Genomic DNA, 20,986 nt, shown 5'->3' with positions numbered 1-20,986 from the left:
ACCTTTCGGGGATCATGGACCCGGAGTCTGTGGCCTATTGCAACAAAGAGCAGTTTTTGTAATCGGCTGTGTACTGTGTCGGTGATTCATCCTCGAGCAATAAGCTGTAGTGCTCCGAAACGGCGTCGCGGGACCGCGACTAACCATACCCCGCGTATAACTCTGTTCCTGTTCCTAGCCGAACTGGAGAAATTAATCCCCTCGCTCGGAAATACTTGAACGACACAGAAACGTGCTCCCCGTACAAGAAATCAACATGCAATTATAGCATCCCGAGAAAGCCGTATTATCACGATGCCTTACACAAGTTTTGGGCACCTATTACTGGACCGACCTCTTCCCAGCGCAATGGTCAGCGGCCTAAATAAAAAGCCCCCCGGGTACACTATACGGATGTCCACTGGAGATCCGTTCAAGGGCAGCACGATCGGAACCGTTGCAGTTCTTGAACATCATCTTACAACACCAATGCCGCATGGCTGGTAGTTTCTCCTGATTACAAGCGCCGCCATGCTCCTTGCAGCTATCACATCCTCCATGTTAGCTTCCTTTGCCAATATGCCGGATGTGCTTGGGTATGCTTCTGCCATGACGCGGGACTCAGCGTATTTTCCACATGCTGCTGCAGGTTCAGTGTTGGATGGGCTGATGAGATCCAGGAAGTTGAAAGATAAAAAGGTCAGATTGGGAGTCCTGCAGAGTAATGAGAGGATTGGCTTCTGGCGTTTTCAGAGATAGAATTGGCGAACAGAGAAGAAGAAGTTTCTTTATCAGTAGAATGATCCACTGTATCCTGATCCTTTTTCTTGGAATCCTGAGGAGCCTGGTCCGTTTTTGGTTATCAATTTACCTTTTCAAACACACACACAAATACATCCTCATTCCTTGGATATATTTTTTCTCTTTCACATTTTTGACTAGTATTTGGTTTTCCAACTTTTGTGCGAACGGAGACTATAATCGGGATTTCTGAAGCCTCAGAAAGCTATGGTTCGATGGCTCATTGCATGGAGCTGAAGCGCAATTTTGGCAAGTCTGGTAGCTTGCCTGCTTAAGTTGATCTGCAACGTAGTGAGCGTAAGAGGGGCATTGTTCCTATTGAGGACATTTTGAGATGGATGGGGGGATGTGGTATTCTCTTTACAACCTAAGGAGAGTTTGCTTCCCCTCCATTGCAAAAGTGAGTTCTGCTGGTGATATTATCACCGAGTGGAGAATAGAACCAAATCTATGGGTCATCTGCTTCAACTGGTTTTCACCTGGGTTTGCACTGACCTTGGTTGAAGCAGGGTGGGTGCTGCTGAAGTTCCAACGCGCCTCTGGAAGTGACATCACAGTGTCTTCAGAGCACTTTCTATTTCATGTGAAAAGCATTGACTGGTATGGCAACTTAAGGTAATTTCCACTTCTGCCTTTCTGAATGTAGTGACCATACTAATGGTATGCGGATTGTCGCAGCGGACCAGCCAAATGAGTTTAGAACGACGAGATCAAAGAGGTTATAGTTTAGAGGACCCTCGCCCTAGAGCATTCAACAACTTCCCGCAAACGATAGACTTGTGTATATGACGCCCCTTTCAAACTTGCTTTTGTATGCCTTTTATAATGCCGTGAATGCTCCTGTATGGCAACGAATTCATTTGTTTTGTGACCTTGGCTGTTCCATGTGCATTTGCTTATCAACGGGAGCTAGGCACTGAGAGTTACAAATGAGGTCAGCTATTTGATACGGACTGGCTCAAAAATTCAATTTGACTGTCTGCACACCAAATCGTCATATTTTCTTGACCTTCTCCTCCCTTTCGAATATGATATGATACGACGCAATACAGTTTGTCTTTCGCCGTATACCCTCTACATGACCACATCCGGTGCATGTGGGGATATGTTGCATTGAAGTCAAGATTGCGTTCAAACCTTCTATATATGGATTCAAGGTGTCATGAGATTGCGCGGATATCATCAAGGGTGACATGAAAGTACGACGTTGTGAAACCGCTTGAATCGCAGAAGTAGGGGAAAAAAACTGTGGGAGTTTGGTCATATCCTTTACACAAGCGGGTAGTGTGGGAGATAATATCTTGTAATATCTCGTATCTCGGAGACTTCATATCGCCTCTCGTACGAAAATGTCACTCTATCTTATCTATCGATTCAGTACTGATTGAACTTGAAACATCTGAGAGGTTCTATGGAGAATCCTCTCAGAAGTTTTGATTAAGCACTAAGAATTTAAGTTGTAATATTGTTACCATTCTCAAGGATCTTCATTCCCGAGATTTAGGCTATCTTTAGTTCAGTTGTAGTGGTTTATTCGGGCGCCACAGGCATTAACCCCCTAGGACCCAGCTGTAACTCTTGTTAAGACATGGAAAGGAAATACTTAATGCCGGTTACAACATTACAACTCAAATTCTTAGTACTTGATCAAAACTTTTGAGAGGATCCTCCGTCATTGATGATATAAAAAAAAACACGAAAAGACCCATTTGACCCAAATGTCGTTAAAGGCTTTTAGCTCTCAGCTTGGAGGTTAGCGGTGTGTCCCTTGAGGATAAGGTAAACAGCACAAAAACGTAAGCCCTTAAACATACGTTCTTCGAACTATTGTAAGTCGACCCACTGAGCCTGTTATTGTTCGTCATGTGCTCGACGTCCATATCCATGACATTGGGACCAGCGCTTGCACTAAAGAATTAAAGTAGCGTCGCCTCGGTTGTCGTTTCGGCTATTCACTGTTTTTTTTTTTTTTTTTTCATCTGAGTTCGACGACGACGACGTTGACTCAATACGTTATTACAGAGCACGCACATATTTCCATATCATACTATTTCTACTATTTTTGGGTAGATGAATTCTTCCCATGTATTGGGGGACGGCGGGATTCGTATCGTATTTATGTTGGGTTGATGGTTTTGGTATTCCTCTCTACACCAGGTTCCTCCCCGGGAATGCATGAACAAAACGTTCTTCCATCTGCCAAACGTGGCCTGATTCGTTGATAGAAGGGAAATGTGATGGAAGAGTTTCTGTTTCAGTGCTTTTCTTGACGATACACTGTTCTTGACCCCTACGCGGCTAGGACTGTTTACCCTGCAGGATTGCCCTTGGGAAATGGCGGCCAAAGAGCAGATATTGGAGTGGCAATGGGTTCGAATTTTCGATTTCAGCCTGAGATTTCGTATCTCCTGTATTGGCTGGCCGAATGGTCCGTCGAAAGAACCAAAACTGAGAGCTGGATTGGTATGATTTGTTCCTTATACAGAACTTTATTTTCACATTCTTACTACGACGCAGTCACATCATTTCGGATATGGAAATTTCAATGAAACTTCTTTTTTAAATGCTGATGGAAGCTGAAGGAAAATATTTCTTGTTTATATTGTCTCCCTGTGTTTAGAAGAGTAGCTAGAATACAATCCCTAGCAGCTCAGCTGGATTTCTTGTGTCTGCTCGAAGTGGTTTAGACTGGGATCTGGTTTCAAGGGAAAATCTCAATAGCCATGTCACTGGGGTGGTTCTGCGCTCGTAACCCCGACCTCACTTGGATGAATAATTCTGGAGTTTGGTTCCCGTTTGAAACACCGACTGTCTTTCGCAAACTCGCTCCCAACATAGTCACCCAGCGCCTTGAACCCATTTGATAGGCAGGATGGATCAAACCCGCGCTCACGAAGTGTTTTGCCGCTTTTGTCATAAAGATATGCCACACCAGTCTCAGCAAATAGATCTGCATCTGACGATTTGGAGTAGTCTGTTGGCCAGCACGTGTCCTGTTCTTTGGCTTTTAGAAAAGCCTCACTGCTGCTAAAGCCGTGGTCAGCGCAGTGTGATGACTCATGCATATACACACTATCATGAGCATCGCCGTATATTACAATTATGTTCCAGGGATCCCTTTGGAGACCGTGTGACCTCGTATCCCCGAGGGCAAGTAGATGGCGGACACGACTCCGTAAACCTGCAGGAACTCGACCAAACTTTTCCGTCATTGTCTTCACTGAATGCTGTGCATCATCACAGCGGCAAATTGCCCAGGGATCTTGATCAGGACAGTCTGAATATGTGACATTGTAAACACTGAGATGATCAGCAGTGCAATAAACCTTGCCATCACCCCTTTTGTCTTGAGCAAAACTCCAGCAATACTCAGGGACGCCCTCGGCCTTTTCCCATTGAACAACCTCCGTGGGTTCGGCGCCTGAGATAGGGCTAGCTTCTTCTAGACTTTCTAGCCCGTCCGGGAATAGAATACCCCTATTGCAATCGTTGGTTATTACAGTCCATTTTGAAAATAAAAGAGATAGGTGTATCACGCGTACTTACTTATATTTAATGAGTTCGGGTGCTACCTTGTTCGGACATCCCGGTGTATCCCAATACTTGTTCAGGATGGGATCAAGGAGTTTGAGCTGATTACTCATGCAGCTTGCGTCCAATGAAGGTTTCACAAGTTTCAGATATGCTGAAATTATGAAGCCACTCTCCAATGCCCATGCATGTGAACCGTCCTTCTTAAGATCCTTCGCAGCATCCTCATCACTTACACAGGTGTCAGCAGCAACAGCTCGCTGAAATTCATCCATGAGACTTCCACGCACGTCCTGGCTAATTGCTGTGGCAACTAATTTGACCGCATCAGCCGGCCGAAACCCACCGCATAAAAACGCAGAATTAGCCGAAATGTATCGAATCCAGTGGCCCTCTAAATACGCTGGGACAAGGAGGTCTGAAATTATACCCCGGGCGCTTGGTGGGAGGCGGGCAAGGAGGCTCATGGTGGCTTCTCTATCCATGGTTGCTTTTGTACAGTGGCCTACAACCCAGGGTTTAGGACACTATATACACTCGCATTAGACAACTCAAGCTTTGTATTCCACGCAAACTCAGTGGGTGCCGCGGACAGGAAGAGGCAAATTGGATTCTCACATCAGGGAAAGTAACATTATAAATAGTGAAGTCATCTTTGCAATAAAAATTGGCTTTTGGCTCGTAAAGACTTTCGCCCCACTCAGGGCGCTGCGGAATCCCTCGTTTAACTGCAAACAAGAAATCAGCGAGAGCCAACACAAATCGACTTGAAGAAAAGAGAAAGAAAGAGAGAAAAGAAAAAAGAGGGAAGGTAAAGCGCTTACTTTCATCCTCAGGCCATGGTGCCAAGGTGTATTTTTGTGGAGGTGGTAGAGAAGCAGCGAATTCGTTATCCAAGTCGTTGGTGTTTCTTATGAGAGGGAGTTTGGTAATCTGAGCACTTGCCAGCCCAAGCCATATCAATTGAGACAGTATGGTGATCTTCCCCATCTTAGCTTCAGTGTGGTCCACTCGGTATGTCAACTATATGATGGGCACCCTTAAGGAATCTCAAGAGTCAAGGGCCAAATAATGCAGAGGGTGAAGTCCAACGCCAACAAAGAACAACATTTGTGGCAAACTCAGCTAGATATAAAAGCACTTTGCAAACAGTCCGGGAAATTGCAGTAAGCAAAGGGTCGATTTCTTGATCTAATGCCGATGTTGCAATGAATTTTGAGCGACAACGGTCAGACTCACACGGAGAACAATGGACGACGGTACGTAGATGACTCCATACGGAATTCAATGCCTAGCAACGATGCCATTCTAGTGCAAGTTTCAAGGGCTGCAACAGGGTATCAAATCCGTAGCAGGATGTAATACGATCTTCAACCGTTGACTGCCTCGGAAGCAGTAATGCCAGTCAATGCATGGATCATACAGGATAGCGTCAGTTGGTGATGTGAGATGAAACCTTTGAATGCACGTTGAGGCTTGCCTGCATCCTTGATGCCCAAGCTCAAGTAATCAATATCCAGTGTGCAAACTACTGAATACCGTTTGTTCTAGATACTTGTCAAGAGTAAGTATCAGCAGGATCCATTTGCCAGACGACAAAAGCATGCTGGCTCGAGCTTTCATTGATCCTTTCAACTTTTGTCATTCCATCAAGTCAAACTTGAAAATTTCAAAAAGTTCGTGAAAAGCTCGTTTGATTTTCGAGGATAGATATGGCAGCATTGTATGAGAGAGAATGCGTGTAGAGAACTTTGTGCCGGTGGATTCAGTAATCCTGAGATTTGTTGGCTTCACAAAACAAAGCAGCAGTCCACTAGCTGTAATAACCATCTTGGTTAGTTCCACCGTCTTGTTGACAGCAGCGGGCCGAGGGGGTGGCTGGTTGGGGCGTTGGTTTGCCTGATACTCGGATACCATCCAACTGAAAAGAGGCAGAAAAAACTAGGTTCGATCCAGAGTAAATTTTATGCACACTGTTAAAAGCGTTAGTGCTCTTCATGGGTGTGATGCCATTGGGGAGAAAGAAATTTCTGGAAAAGGTGGGGAAAGGGGAAACGAAATGAGTACAGAGGATCCTCTCAAAAGTTTTGATTAGTGTTATCCATTAATTTACCACTATATTGGCTAGCAAGCGCCACCACTGTATGAGAATGTAAAAAAACAACCCCTCATTCTATTTATATGAGATTCTCTGCTTATTGCAATGTTTCTCACTTTCTTCTTTCTCAAGATCATGGCTCCTAATACTGATATTGCCACAAGAGCTCTTGTGGTTGCTCTTAAATCCTCTTACATTGACAAATCCACTGTTGAAATCAGTGAAATCACTTCTCTTTCTATTCAACAAATCAATCAAATCTATACTGGAGCAATCAAAAATGGATTTAATCCTACTCTTCCTCATCTTCTTCTTCATGATGAATGGTTAGACTGGCCGTGTGACCATGCATGGGACTGGGACCAGATTTTCCTTTGGTCCCATTATTAGATATCTTAGTCCTGGTCCCATATAGTGTTTAGTAAATTAGTCACTTTACACTGTTTATATTATAAATCTAGTCCCAGATCATGTTCTACTAATAAATTAGTGATCCTAGTCCCATTTGGTCCCATTTTTACAAAATGGGACCAAATGGGACCATGATTTACCCTATATAGGTTGGCAGTAGTGATAGATTAGCAGCGGTAGGTAGGTTGGCAGCGATAGATTAGCAGCGATAGATTAGCAGCGATAGATTAGCAGCGATAGATTAGCAGCGATAGATTAGCAGCGATAGATTAGCAGCGATAGATTAGCAGCGATAGATTAGCAGCGATAGATTAGCAGCGATAGATTAGCAGCGATAGATTAGCAGCAGTAGGTAGGTTGGCAGCGGTAGGTAGGTTGGCAGCAATAGATTAGCAGTGATAGATAGATTAGCAGCAATAGATTAGCAGCGATAGATTAGCAGCAATAGATTAGCAGCGATAGATTAGCAGTGGTAGGTAGGTTGGCAGTGGTAGGTAGGTTGGCAGCAGCGATAGATTAGCAGCAGTAGATAGGTTGGCAGTGGTAGGTAGATTGGCAGCAGCGATAGATTAGCAGTGATAGATTAGCAGCGATAGATTAGCAGCGATAGATTAGCAGCAATAGATTAGCAGCGATAGATTAGCAGCGATAGATTAGCAGTGGTAGGTAGGTTGGCAGCGATAGGTAGGTTGGCAGCGGTAGGTAGGTTGGCAGCAGCGATAGATTAGCAGCGATAGGTAGGTTGGCAGCGGCATAGATTAGCAGTGGTAGGTAGATTGGCAGTGGTAGATAGGGGATCTAATAGCGAGCCATCAGGGCATTGAGCACTAAGCAAGATAGAGGTAATATCTCCACCAATTATATCATCAGATTGATGTATTATATAATCATCAGAATGGGACCAAACTTGAGTCAAAATCATGATCAGTCCCAGATCATGTTCTGATTTTGATAGTCAGTCACTTTACATGGAATATCAAGATTTTTTAGTCCCATTTCACTCATGTTTTGATAATTCTAGTCACTTTACACTCCCATTCTGATCCTGATCCCACTAAAATAATGCCAAGAAATGGACTGGGACCAAACCAAACCAAACCAAATGTGAAATTCATGGTCCCACCGGCCAGTCTATGAATGGTTAAAAGATGCTCCTCACAGTGGCAGACTCACAAAGTAAATCTCTTCTATTTCAGAGCAGATTCTAATGAAGATGTGCTGTGATTGATATGGATGAGAAAAAACCTGTACTGATATTGTCAATGAACTCAGTGAGAATGAAATTGCAATCTCTTCTATGACTGTTTGGTGTATATTGTGAAAAGCTGGGATGAAAAAGACCAAGCTCACATGAAAACCTGGTTTGACAAGGAAAATGAAAGCAGAATGTCTTCAGTGATGTCTTCAACATCAAAATTGAACTCTTGAAGATTGGAAGAATGTTATATAATCTGATGAGACATCAGTTGTTCTGCTTCATTGTTGTGGAGAATATAGAATTTGATGTACACCTGCAGAAAAGTATGCTTGAAGCTGTATATATGAATGATGGAAGGATTCTTCAGAGTTCATATTTTGGGGCTGTTTTTCTTATGATAAGAAGGATTCTTGTCACTGCTGGACTCCAGAAACTGCATAAGAAAAAAGTCAGTCAGTAAAGAATATTGAAGCTTTGAATATAATGATGAAACCAATTAAAAGACAGAAATGGAAGCTTCAAAATGAAATGAGAAGATTAAATCTTTGTCAACTATCTGAATCTCAATCAGTATGAAAGTGGAAGAAGAATACAGGAAAGCTATCTTGTGGATCAGAAAAAGGAATCAATTGATATCAATATCAGGTCAAAATCCTTATTTCAAAGCTCTTTCCCTTTGCAAAAGAGTGTCAAATCAATCATCTGAATACCATTGTCCAAGAAGATAAAGCCCCCACTCATGATCACTATATTCAATGACATATATATGATATTCATCAGGTTCAGCAGCTGCTCTGATGTTCCAACTCCCCTGATCTCAATATGATTGAACCTGTGTGGTTTTGGATGAAACAAAAAACAACAGCCAAGGAAGCATCAAAAAGCCACATGGAAGCTATACAGATATGGGAAAAAGTATGGAAGGAGCTACCACAGGAGCAGATTCAGTCATGGATAGAGTGTATTCCTATTCATATTGCAAAGGTTATTGAGTTGGAAGATGGTAATGAATATCAGAAGGGCCGCAGCTGTGGCAGGGGAATCACCTAGCTAGCACTGATAAATCAATCAGTACAGAGTAGAATAAGCAATAAAAAGGTTCAGGATACTTTGTATTAATTTCAGTGTGTATTTCAGTCGATATTTGTGGTGTTTTTAGTATGTGATAGTGCTAATCAAAACTTTTGAGAGGATCCTCCGTACGGATGAACGACGACGGAATCGCGGATGGATATTTACATCCGGAAGTTGGCTCTTTATCCCCGGCCAAGAATTGAGTAATAGTGCATACATACACAGCTAGCTGTATATGCAAAATAGTTTGTTTTTTAACTTGTATCATAACTGTGCCGAAAAACATGACTTTGGGCAACTATATACTTCAACTACAATCATCTTGTGGCGATGAATTATCACTATAATCATATATCATATTAATCACATAGATCTGGGAGGGCAGATCTATCAAATGAGAAAGGTAATTGTAATAGAGAGTCGAGCCGAACTAAATTAGTTATAGGTTGGCTCTATAAATATACTTCATTATCCAATGTTGAATTGTCACAGTTAACTAACTATGAACGAGACTCTTTAACATAGTATAACTATATAATTACTGGTATTCTCTAAATATTGATATCCATATGGGCTGATAATCTTGTATTAATATGTTAGGCCACTGGGGCAAAAGAGCTTGATCACCAGTGCCATGCTGGGAGTAGTTAAAGGGGACGAACCAATCCAAATCTATAAGCGAGTCGGCCACATTAAGCGAGTCGGCCACCTTGTACTGCCCCATCAAATTTGTATGTAGAGATACTTTTGAAACAAACATAACAAACATATAGAGGTATCTCTACATACAAATTTGATGGGGCAGTACAAGGTAGCCGACTCGCTTATAGACTACGTTAACTATCGGGATTCCAATTATTAAACTTAACTTTGCCTTCTTTTTACTGTCTGCTTGATAATAACGAACTTGAACTTGAGCCTGATTTGCTGACAAGTGCCAAAGCCGCGAGATGACAAGTCGACATTAACTTTGATATAATCTAATTATACTCGTGCTCTTGTCAAGAAATGTGGCAGATAGACGGACAAATCTCCTGCTATTGCCGACCCCACAGATTGACGCATCAGGTAGAGAGAGATAAAGAGGGATTAGATGCTCTAACTGGTATATCTTGGAATCACTCCGGGACTCTCGTCTTCATTTACAATCCAAAAATTCGTCAAGATGTCGGACAAACAACGCCGCAGTTCCGCAGGAGGGATCTCCTTCAAGGAACACTCGACAGGAAGCGCAGTTCTCATACCCAATCATTTATATCCTAAGCTGGGGAATCCTGTTCCTCTTGGGCTTTTCGGCTTTGCGACAACAGCATTTGTTACGGCATTATATCAGTGCGGGGTTGGGTACGTACTCTGGACATCAATACATTACACCATTGCTTCAGTAACTTGCTGATTCCCTGTCCAGCCTCCCAGACTCCAACCCTTTAGGAGACGTTGGCGGTTCTGAAGCTGCCTTTGGGTTAGCTGTCTTTTTTGGTGGAATGGCACAGGTCATTGCTGGCATTATGGCATTCACTACCGGCAATACTTTTGGCACCACGGCCCACATCGCGTACGGTTGTTTTTGGCTTAGTTTTGCGATGTTCATGGTCCCTTCTTTGGGTATCAAGAATGCCTATGTAGGCAATCAGCGGGCTTATTCCTTTGCGATGGGGATTTATCTACTCTTCTGGTGTGTCCTGAGCATAATGTTCCTTGTCGCTTCGCTGAGGACCAACTACGTGACCATCGGTGTCTTTGTCTTCCTTGTGCTCGCTTTCTTCTTCCTCTCGCTTTCCAAGTTCATCGAGACTAGCAGTATGGCCAATGCTGTGCGGTTGAATAAGGTTGGAGGCGCATGCACATTCCTGTGTGGCCTGGGCGCTTTCTATATGGGTGCATCTGAATTGATGGTCCCGGAGACAACGTTTGTGCGTTTGCCGCTGGGAATGATCGCACCACCCGCGGTGAGCCCTGCTGTGTAGTTAAGGTAGCGTGATTTCGCCCCTCGATGCCGGCACAAAGTGGCCCCAGATCGGATGTTGTCGGTTGGAGGCAACAGGCGGCTGCTCAACCTTGGAGTCTTGCACCCAACTTCCACAAAACTAGCACGATGACCTGAGATATGATACATGCGAGTAGTTACATGGAGCATCAATCATGTGATACATTGTCAGTTCCTTCACGTCCCCTGCGAAAAGATTGAAGCTGGCAACCTTTTTCTCTATGAAAGTTCCCAAATCCCATTTGTATTTCTACACCACAACAACCACATCGATTAGCTTATTTCTATCCCTCTTTTCTGATGTCTGTTATTTTACTTCACAAAACAGCTCTCTAACCTCCGGTTCTACTAATATATAATAAAATGTTTGTCCAATATTCCATGACAACTCAAGTACTTTCTCTAAACCTCGGAGAACAACCTGAGAAGATGGTTGTAGACACCATCTCAACCCGGTGTTCATAGCCCCGTAGCTACGCATTCTTTTTCAGGTTACAAGGGTTTTGTCTACCTACAGTTGATTCCGATTGTAAGGACGTTTGACCGCGGTACAAGATCCCCTTCTCAACCCCATTCTCCCCACTTGATTCCAATACAATCACACCAAGAGCATCTAGAGAGGTATTTATTAGTAATATATGCGTTGTTTGTATTTTTATTGTGTTTCTCTGATTTGATGGTTAAGTGCCTTGAGAGTTCTGCTCGCCGTGATGTATCACAACGTCCAATTTCTTATTATGGCTACATTCAACTGTAATGCCTGGATTCGGGGATGTTTCGCCTAGGCTTCCAGGTTGCCAGGGTTCACCAATGAAGGTATGTATGTGCATCAACTAACTCCTCAAACGTGCAAACGCCGAACCCGTCCAATACTGCCAGTAAACTACTCCGCAAATACCCCTAGACAAGGTTCTCAACCTGTTAACCGCGGAAGCAGAACTGAAGGATGAAGAAGCCGCCTACTTAAGCGAGAAATGACAAGGAAAGTAAGAGCAGATCTTGGCAAGAGATCTCCATTGTGTCATGAACCGACCGTGAACTGTCTCAGGGTGTATCTTGTTCCTAGAAATAAAAAAAAAAAAAAATAAAGAAGAAGGCAAAGTAAACTAAAATCAAACAAAATCGAATAAATAAATCACGGGTAGCATAGAACCATAGATTGAGCAACAGTCCCTGGTACTGCGCATGCGAGGGTGCCCATTTATAATTGCTCCAGAAAAGTTGCCGTGCGCTCAAGCTCATTATTGAAGCTTTTAACATGATGCAAGATACCTCCATGCGACCCAGGGGCGGTGGAGCTGACATCGTGAGCGACTGTGCGGAGGAGAAACTCAAGGCCAATCACAGGGTGCGGGACTGGCTCATCGTCGACTTTGCGGCCACGGTCAATCGCAAGCTGAAGATCGTGGAGGGAATTATTGAGATTATCATGTTCCTTATTAATTGATGATTAGCCAAAAATGTGCTGTATAGGAGGGAAATCGAAACTGAGGACATACCGTTTTTACATGTTCATCCTCAGTATACTTCCTCCGTACCTCGTCTATCCGCAGAGCAACGTCCTCCCGCTCTTTCCGCAATTCAACCAACCGATTCCGTAGAAAAGCCATATCCCGTTTCTCTCTCTTCAGACGCGCGGACAAGACGAAGTTGCTATCCAGAAGCTCGCTCATATCGAAGAGCCGCTGTTCAAGTTCTACGCCAAACAATTCTACCGTTTTGCGCTTCCGCGTCCACTCCACTCGTCGCGCCGAATTTGATTCCTGTTCGATACCCTCTGCGAGTTTGGAAATTGTTTTCTCAAGCGTCTCGCGGCAGATCTGACCCAGGACGTCGGCCGGATTTACTCCGTTACGACTGGGGTATTTGTGACGGCCAGATGGGTCATCCGGCTGAGCTGTCTCACTGGGGGTACCTTCGTCATCGCCAGTAACATTACGGAGGGCTGAAAGGTTGGCAAAACGGTGTACGATAACAGGGACGGTGCCTCCGCGAGATTCTGGCTCGCCCTCAGCATTTGGTTCTTCAGATGACTTTCGACTGCGTCGCTTTCTTTGTGGTGGTCTCGACTGGCTGGGTTCCTGTACTTCTTCTACTACTTGCTCTGGCTGTGGCTGTTGTGTCTGACGGCCTCGTCCTTTGACTGTCCGCCTTGATTTTCGTCTTGGCTTTGTCGTTTGCTTGGGCGAAGTGCTCCTCTTTTGGCCGTCCTCCTCGTGGCCTGCATTTACTTCATTGTCATCACCTACAGAGTTTTCGTCTGGCTCCTCTGACCTTATAATCTGTTCCTCATTTTGATGCTCTTGGGTTTGAGCGTGATCAAGTGTCCCACGTCGTTTGTGTCTAGTGAGTAATTGCCGAACAGACTTCCTCTTCTTAGGATCCCGTCTCGGGAGTCCGACAGGTTCATCAGTGTGACTTCTACCATATCTTTCCTCGGCTTCTACACTATGTGGTTCAGGCTCTGGTCCCGGTTCGGGTCTGAATTCTTGCTCGGTTTCAAGTTCGGGTCCTGAGACTGGCACTGGCGATGGCCCAGGTTCAGGTTCGGCCTCCTGGTTGGGCTCCGTCCTCAGCTGGCCTACAAGAGAAGCTCTTTTCCGCCGCTTAGGTCCCTGAACAACTGATTTCCTTTTTCTCCGATGCAGACTCTTTTTGTGAGGCCTCAACTCGCCCTTCTCCTGTATTCTGTCGATTGTTATGGCCACAGGCTCTTCATTTTGTCTTTCCGGCTGACCCTCCAGCAGTTGTGCACCATTTTCTTCCGTATGCCGTCCAGTTAAGGAGGCGCGATATTCATGCCCAACTTCACCCAAATTGGACGGTTCATCGGGGAAAGGCTTCGCGTCGCTTGCTGCCGTTCTTGTATCAGGTTCGCGTACATGTTCGCTTTCGCTGTTTACTACAGTATCTTCTGGAATCGGCTCAAAAGGCACTGTGTATTTGATTGAATAATAAGTAATACGTCGAATGTAACAAATATCCTTTTAAAACCTACAAAGAGCTTACCAATTCTTCTCCTTTTGTGCTCTCGTCCTTGATCTGCGCCATCATCCGGTGGGATATCGAATATCGATATCCTCTGTGGACGGGTGTTTCTCCCGCTCTCAGGGGTACTTCTGCTGGAAGATTTATTTTGAGTCCCGGTAGGAGTTTGTCGGGGTAATGGCGAGGAAGTTATTCGCCTTCGATCTGGAGTCGGCGTCTTGCGGGAGGAGGATCGTCGTGTACGCGGGATCGTGGATTCCGGCTGAGATGCATGTGCTGGCGCACCCGGAGAAAGTATTTTTGGAGCACCGAAGACGGTGCCAAAACCAAAGTCGATATCTTTTGCTGCGCGATTGCTTGACACCAAATGGTAGATCAGTTTCTAGTGTTTTGTTTCATTTATTTTCGTGTTTATGGGCATTGGTGCAGAATGGTATGGATGATATGGATGACATACCCTGCCCCACGCTGGCGCATCAACCGCCGCTCCTCTCGATCTGTTCACAATCCACAAGTTAGAAATTTGCATTAACCATGTCTATAAAGAGCAGAACACAATCATACTTGGATTCATCGCTGGTTTGGAGCATTCATGCTCAATTGATGAGCGCGACTGATCTGACGCGATTTGATAAGTGCCTCTCGGGGTGTGGCCACTTAGAGCATCCCATTTTCGTCGCTGTTTTAAGCTCATTCCTGGCCAGGCGACGCGAAACCTCACTATTGTTGGGCACTGGTTGAAGCGACCACTCCACCGCACGTGATTACCACTAGGTCCTCACTAGGCCCGGGTGAGAGAGCTAGATCCTTCCTTCATTGGATCCTTGACTGCACCCTTATTCCTTCCTTCGGATTATATACTATATTTTCATTCATAGTTTATATATACTTCTCAAATTAATGATATTTAAGATTTAATCAATTTCTATTACTAAAAAAAAGAATTATAATATTCATTTTCACAGTGTGTATTATAGATGTATGAGAAGATAAAAGTTCATTTTTGTTTTATCCTCAACTGACCCATTTTGTGCCAAGAAATTATTTGGGTCAGGTGACTAGCACTAGCATAGGTCAGGTGAGTCACCCGAGGGGTCAGCCGACGTGTATCTCTTCGTCCCCTCTACTACCAGCATGGCGCTGGTGTGAGAGAGCTCTTTTGCCCCAGTGACCTAACAGTTTCTGGGTGCCCTAATCAGGTGATTTACTGGAATTTACAGGTGCCTACAGATCTGTAGATAGAGGGTGATGTGACGGTGAATCTGCAGGTTTCTCCACCCCCACCCCATCTTACCTATCTAGTGCTGATCCAACTTGAAGCACTCAGAGGGTTCTCGCCCTATAAGATCGGTGAAAATCTAGCGCCCGGTTATAGCCGGCGTCCTAAGGGACTGGTTACACCCAGTGCTGTTTGGTGATTTAACAGTGGAAATCGGTTAAATGAGCCCTGCAGGATTGGACCCTTCTGGGACACCGAGTGAGTGCATAGTTAACCGCGACACCACCAGGCCAGAGATATAGCAGGATGAATTAGTGAAAAATCAGCATTATTTAAGTAGATTTAATCTACTATCGTTTAATCAATCAGACTTTATAGAACATGATTTTTATATAGTATATCTATAATATATCTTAATGAACACAAGTCTTCATGTTCATGGGTGTTGCAAGAAGAAGCTTGAAGCAGAGCCTCAGGACCACACAAAGAACCGCACGCAAAACCGCACATGTCACAGGATTGCGCTTTTCTCAACTTCGCACCAATCATATAGCTGTATTCGTGCTAAGACCCTCCATCAGAAATAAGTTGATTACTGCTCAGGGAAATCGACCCGAGAAGAGGACCTTCAAAACAAGCTGCGCACGTTTGAAGACATGTTTTCATCTACTCGCCCTTTCAGTGCTCTCAATTTGACGGGCGATGCCCATGATGACCCAGATCTCTTCCCAGTTCACCTGGAAATTAGGTACACGATTCGGTGGGAGACGCATCTCAACATGTCTTATCACCCGCAACTCGCAACCATTCGCTTAGCTCCCCCGTACTGAGTCGGTAGATACGTGAACCAAATCAAACAAACCCTTGTTGACCAGGTATCAATGATATAGCAGAAATTCCTGGAGGTCAGCACTACTATGTTATATGCCATAGAGGCCGTTTCTGTCTGAATCATGAACTTCGACCTAAGGTCTCCATATCCTGTTAAAAAGAATGAATGGCGCCCCTGACTTCGAGTCGAACCTTCTTGACTCCAGAACTAACTCTCTGATAACCCAACACGATACCGCCCTATAAGTCGTTATGACTTCCCCTACCACATGGAGATGGCTACTGGCCCTGGCCGCGGGGGTAGTTCCAGCAGGTATTACCCACTCCCTTAGTAGAAATCTTGCGAACGACACAACTAATTCACCTCATCAATAGCTATGGCCCAGATATGTACCCCGGACGATGGATCTTGGGGCTATGCCTACATGGTGCGCAATCAGTCTGACCTAGACGTGATCGCAGCGTCGTGCACCACTATAAATGGGAGCCTTATTATGGGAGTCAACTACACTGGCCCATTCAGTCTGCCCAACGTGCGGAACATTACCTCCCTATTTAGATCCGAGGCGCTTACTGAACCCCCCTATCACCCGGCCCCAATATCTGCGGATCTTCCAGACCTTGAGTTCCTGGGTGATGGCCCGTGGTTCGGTGACCTTTCAACTTTGACGAACTTCTCCGCTCCAAATTTGAAGCGAGTGGGTCATGAGGTAAGGTTGAGGTCTGTTCAATCAGTGAATTTAGCATCCCTGGAGGAAGCGGAGTCCCTTCGAATCGAGGGGAATATTGACAGGTGTGTACATACTCCGTTATTTCAGGATGCAACAGCGACCTTCTAATACCTGTTGCAACAAAGGCTACAGCTCGACACCCTTAAGCGCATCTCTGAAGGATTCGTTATCTGTAACAGCGATAATTGCGATGACAAGAAGATTCCAATCACCTCATTGAATCTCTCTCTTCCTTCACTACATACTGCAGGCCGCATCAGTATCCACGGGAGGTTATCAAAGTAAGCCCTCAACAATTGTGGAAATATCATACGCTAACGGGGATCTAAAGCTTGAGCGTTCCCAACTTGTCCAATATCACTGGAACTGAATCAATCTCTCAAGCATTCGAACTTATCACATCCGGAGAAACAATTAACGTTTCCCTTCCAGAGCTGATCTTTGTGGGCAACGATAGTATGGTGTTGAACGGTGATATTACAAGGTAATTCCTGTTGCCTTGAGCAGTTTAAGGAATTCTGGCTTACCTCTACATTTGTGTCAGCCTCTCAATGCCCAAGATGAAAACAATCAACCGACAACTCACTGTGCACTCACACGTTCCGCTAGATGTAAACCTCCCCTTCGAGAGGGCCGACGCGATATCGCTAAGCGGCAATATATCAAGGTATTCAATATGCCGCTGCAAATTCCCTAGTCATTTAGCTTTTCCCTCTCTAAAGTCTGACTCTTGGTGTATAGTGTTCAATTTCCCAACCTGAAGTTTTTGAATAGCTTGTCAATTTCCTCTGATCTCAGTATTGACTGCAGCTCCATTAAAGCCACAATATCAAAGGAGACCAATATCAATGAGGCGGCGATAAACTGCCAATCTAGCAGTTCAAATTCGGTATATGGCCTTATTGTCGATGCCAAAACTATGATGGTGGTGGCGGGTGCTGTTGTTGGGTTGCTAGGTATTTTTTGAAAGCTTTCCTTTGATGAATGGGAAGAAATTGCGCAGGGCTGCGTTATCCACGCATACCATGCAATGGAATGACATGGGAAGAAAATAGTTATCTGATGATAGATGACTGAAGAGGCTCAAGGGATAGTATGTAGATACAGTGCATGTTTTAAACCACCGTTTTGAGGAAGATGACTATTTTTGAGCTTGTAGTCATCTTTGAATATAAGCCGTGAGATAATGCAGTTGGTTTTTCCGTACCTGTTTTTTCAATGTCAGTCAACTTTTCAAGAGAGTAAGGTACAAGAATAGACGATTGTTGGGGTTCCAGGGTACGGCCCTTTTATTCTACTATCAGGGGGTGATCGAGCTCTTTTGCCCCAGTAACCTAACAAAGACAAAGTTTGGATTTTCAGATTTGAAGCAGAATGCTGAAGATGTCCATTTTTCTCATTGCCATGAAGTCTTCTAACTAACAAACAACTCAGACATGAAGATTCTTTTGCCTTTTTCTTTCTTTTTTGTCGGATAAAGTTGAAAAGGAAAAAAAAAAACTGGTCCTATGCCTTCAGCCCCCGTCTACGCTAAATGGTGCCCTCCAGACAGACGAGTAGTGACCGTGAATAGACCGCACCGTTTCACGGACTCGTAGGCTGCCTTTGACATCTGACCAGAGACATACATCGAACGCTGTGGTATCTAACTCAAATTGTACTGCTAGAGCTACGGACAGTTTGTTGATCGAGCATGCTTGGAGGAATGGCGTCTATGAACAGAGGGAGATTCCTCCGCACTTTCTGTTGATGTATGGCGAGCGATGTCCAAGCCCTGGAGATCCTGGGGGGCACATGATAGGGCAGCCGTAGTTACCCTGGCCAAAAATGGTTTGGCTTCATAAAAGCGGCTCAAACTTTGTATTTTCATGTAGAAGTCGATTTGCGCGCCGGAAAGAGGAAACCAGGAGACAACAGATGATCTCTCTATGGTAATTATCTCTGTTTTTCTAGCGGCGTACCCTAATTGAGGAAGATATATACCAAACCCGAACATATATATTGGTAATGGGCTGGTTTTGGGGTACCTCGGACGGGAGCGATCCCACCAAGCAGCTTGACCCATCGCTAAAAGACTTTCTACAGCAAGAAACGCCCGTAAGATATGACCCTGCAACAGTCCAGCCTCATTCACCCTCTTCATCTCCATCAGCACAACCACAAACCAAACAATCCTCATCCCAATCGACATCTGCCGACGAATCCATCCCTGCCGACAAACCTTCGGTCCCCTCTCTCTTTCCCGATGGCCGGTATGCACACCTTTGGAAGGACTATCGACCCGTTGCGCAAGCGGAGACTCCCATGTCACCAGGAGAAAAGGTGATTGAACAATTCAAAAAGCGAAAGGATGTTTTGAACAAGGCGGCGCTAGAGAATTGCGCAGAGGAACAGCTGGACTTGTCGTTATGCTTCAAGTCTGGAACGGTGAAGGAACGAGCAACGATGTGCAGCACGAAAAACGCAAAATTCTCAAGATGTTATACAATGCAAACTGTATGTTTTCTGTTCCCTGTTTTGCTGAGATTTTTATTTATTTTCAGTGTTATTTTCCCTGGTTAGGAGGGATGCTAATAGTTTGGTCTGGTTCTACCAGAAATTCCTCCAAGCCCTGGGATATGCTTCGTCTTTCGAATTCGATCCGGATAAAGAAGAACGAATCCAGATGCATGCAGATAAGTTATATCACCAAATGTTAGACTATGAGCAGCGAGTAGAGGAAGCCAAAGCCGCAGGCCACGGACCCCCACCTCCACAAGCTCTTTTCAAACAAAATTTGCCAACTCCCTCTGCACCTTCACCTTCCCTTCCAGCCACCGCAACCGCTACAGCAACAGTAAATCCTCAATCTGCAAGCCCAGACCTCGAAATTCCTGGGGGCGAAAACGTCCCCGCAGGCGTGAAATTCAAAAAGCCGCTCAAGGACATGACGCCGCATGAACGGGAGTTAGAATTGCAAGTGTTTCATCAGGGGCGAGCGCAACAGAGCATATATTTTGAGGAAGTCGGCCCGATGTTACAAGCTGAGCATCAAGCTCGCGACAAGCGACGGGAGAAGCTAAGTGGGTGGTTTGGTGAGACGATTGGCAAGTTTCTTTCGTGATGCGCGCTAGAAAATAGAATTGATGTGTCTGCGTAATGTATATATATATAATGCCCCAACGCCCACTCAGCCAATCATGGATTCTTTATTTTACAACTAGTCCTACAAGGCTTGTGACCTCGGATTGATTCCGCTAAGAGCATTGAAAGTCTTGAAAGATATAGGGGCTATTTGTTCTGACAAATGCGGAGGCCAGTTCCACGCGGGCTGACTCCGGTGATGGTTAAACTGTACAGAGGGTAGTGAGTCTTTTTACAATACAGTAAAAATACTGCATGAAAATCCACCTGAGAGTTGTAGCATTGATGATATAATAGTGTCCAGAACATCGATGTCAGAGTTCCAGAATAGAAGTATTACAGACAAATAAAAAAGCGCCAAATGTCACCTTTAGTCTCCTAAGGAAGCAAAGAGCTGCACATCATACCATCTGTAAACAACCGTGCACGCGTACCATAGCGATGTGCTGCTCCAAGGCTAAACCCACTCATCCTGCATTTTGTCCCACGCTTTCACGAAGCCTCGGATTACCTTACTTGTGGAGACGGCGGCCTAAAAGGATGGGTCGAGTGGGATTAGGGACATCTAGGGCAGGCTCAAACTTTCTAGCTTCTGCCCATACACCACCGGTGAAAGTTTCGGTGGAGGGGTCATGCCACGCTTTGGAAAGGCGTCACAGGTGACATTCACAGTCAACAGAGATGCAGAGTCAAGACATATTCCTTGAGAGGGAGCTTTCTCCGACGGCGACTGTAGTTGCTGTGGCTCACTCAACGTAGTGCTAGAGTATTGATATAGAACCGTGCTGATATAGATCTCACTGGTCTCCACACCATGATACTGCCGATTATCAGAAAATTATGTCCTGCCAGAGTCTTGGAACGGGCGGTTGGGAGTGTGCTAAGTATGGGTAAGCTTCAGAACCGATGCAGAAGACATGAGAACCAAATATACTTACATGATTAAGATAACTTGTGAGATATAGACTTGAAATATGAGGACAGTTGCTCATGTTGAAGTTGTGATGTAGGAAGA

At 44.7% G+C, this 20,986-nt stretch overlaps 7 protein-coding genes across 7 annotated transcripts; 4 read left to right on the top strand and 3 right to left on the bottom strand.

Annotated features, from left to right (window-relative positions):
• Positions 1 to 294: 294 nt before the first annotated feature.
• On the top strand, positions 295 to 1,055 carry HCBG_07224 (uncharacterized protein; the record flags this gene model as incomplete). The annotated part of the gene is made up of 3 exons (XM_045434273.1): positions 295 to 482; positions 504 to 700; positions 922 to 1,055. The coding sequence occupies 3 exons, from the start codon at positions 295 to 297 to the stop codon at positions 1,053 to 1,055; spliced, it is 519 nt and encodes a 172-aa protein (XP_045285064.1).
• Positions 1,056 to 3,358: 2,303 nt separating this feature from the next.
• HCBG_07223 (uncharacterized protein) lies at positions 3,359 to 4,778 on the bottom strand (the record flags this gene model as incomplete). Its single annotated transcript, XM_045434272.1, has 2 exons — positions 3,359 to 4,257; positions 4,327 to 4,778. 2 exons carry the CDS (start codon positions 4,776 to 4,778, stop codon positions 3,507 to 3,509), a joined length of 1,203 nt encoding a protein of 400 aa, XP_045285063.1.
• Positions 4,779 to 10,169: 5,391 nt separating this feature from the next.
• On the top strand, positions 10,170 to 11,455 carry HCBG_07222 (GPR1/FUN34/yaaH; the record flags this gene model as incomplete). The annotated part of the gene is made up of 2 exons (XM_045434271.1): positions 10,170 to 10,436; positions 10,501 to 11,455. 2 exons carry the CDS (start codon positions 10,258 to 10,260, stop codon positions 11,057 to 11,059), a joined length of 738 nt encoding a protein of 245 aa, XP_045285062.1.
• A 188-nt stretch (positions 11,456 to 11,643) lies between these two features.
• On the bottom strand, positions 11,644 to 14,641 carry HCBG_07221 (uncharacterized protein; the record flags this gene model as incomplete). Its single annotated transcript, XM_045434270.1, has 7 exons — positions 11,644 to 11,692; positions 11,918 to 11,979; positions 12,383 to 12,514; positions 12,579 to 14,014; positions 14,089 to 14,423; positions 14,525 to 14,564; positions 14,632 to 14,641. 7 exons carry the CDS (start codon positions 14,639 to 14,641, stop codon positions 11,644 to 11,646), a joined length of 2,064 nt encoding a protein of 687 aa, XP_045285061.1.
• A 1,728-nt stretch (positions 14,642 to 16,369) lies between these two features.
• Positions 16,370 to 17,545, top strand: HCBG_07220 (uncharacterized protein; the record flags this gene model as incomplete). Its single annotated transcript, XM_045434269.1, has 5 exons — positions 16,370 to 16,430; positions 16,493 to 16,910; positions 16,974 to 17,129; positions 17,180 to 17,332; positions 17,458 to 17,545. The coding sequence occupies 5 exons, from the start codon at positions 16,370 to 16,372 to the stop codon at positions 17,543 to 17,545; spliced, it is 876 nt and encodes a 291-aa protein (XP_045285060.1).
• A 1,273-nt stretch (positions 17,546 to 18,818) lies between these two features.
• On the top strand, positions 18,819 to 19,951 carry HCBG_07219 (uncharacterized protein; the record flags this gene model as incomplete). Its single annotated transcript, XM_045434268.1, has 2 exons — positions 18,819 to 19,344; positions 19,445 to 19,951. 2 exons carry the CDS (start codon positions 18,856 to 18,858, stop codon positions 19,949 to 19,951), a joined length of 996 nt encoding a protein of 331 aa, XP_045285059.1.
• Positions 19,952 to 20,536: 585 nt separating this feature from the next.
• On the bottom strand, positions 20,537 to 20,963 carry HCBG_07218 (uncharacterized protein; the record flags this gene model as incomplete). The annotated part of the gene is made up of 2 exons (XM_045434267.1): positions 20,537 to 20,791; positions 20,910 to 20,963. 2 exons carry the CDS (start codon positions 20,961 to 20,963, stop codon positions 20,537 to 20,539), a joined length of 309 nt encoding a protein of 102 aa, XP_045285058.1.
• Between the last annotated feature and the right edge of the window lie 23 nt (positions 20,964 to 20,986).

Source organism: Histoplasma capsulatum, assembly GCF_000150115.1.
Source record: "Histoplasma capsulatum G186AR genomic scaffold supercont2.11, whole genome shotgun sequence".
NCBI lineage: Eukaryota > Fungi > Ascomycota > Eurotiomycetes > Onygenales > Ajellomycetaceae > Histoplasma > Histoplasma capsulatum.
The sequence above is the reverse complement of the archived record's forward strand: the minus strand, read 5'-3'. Positions and strand labels throughout refer to the sequence as shown.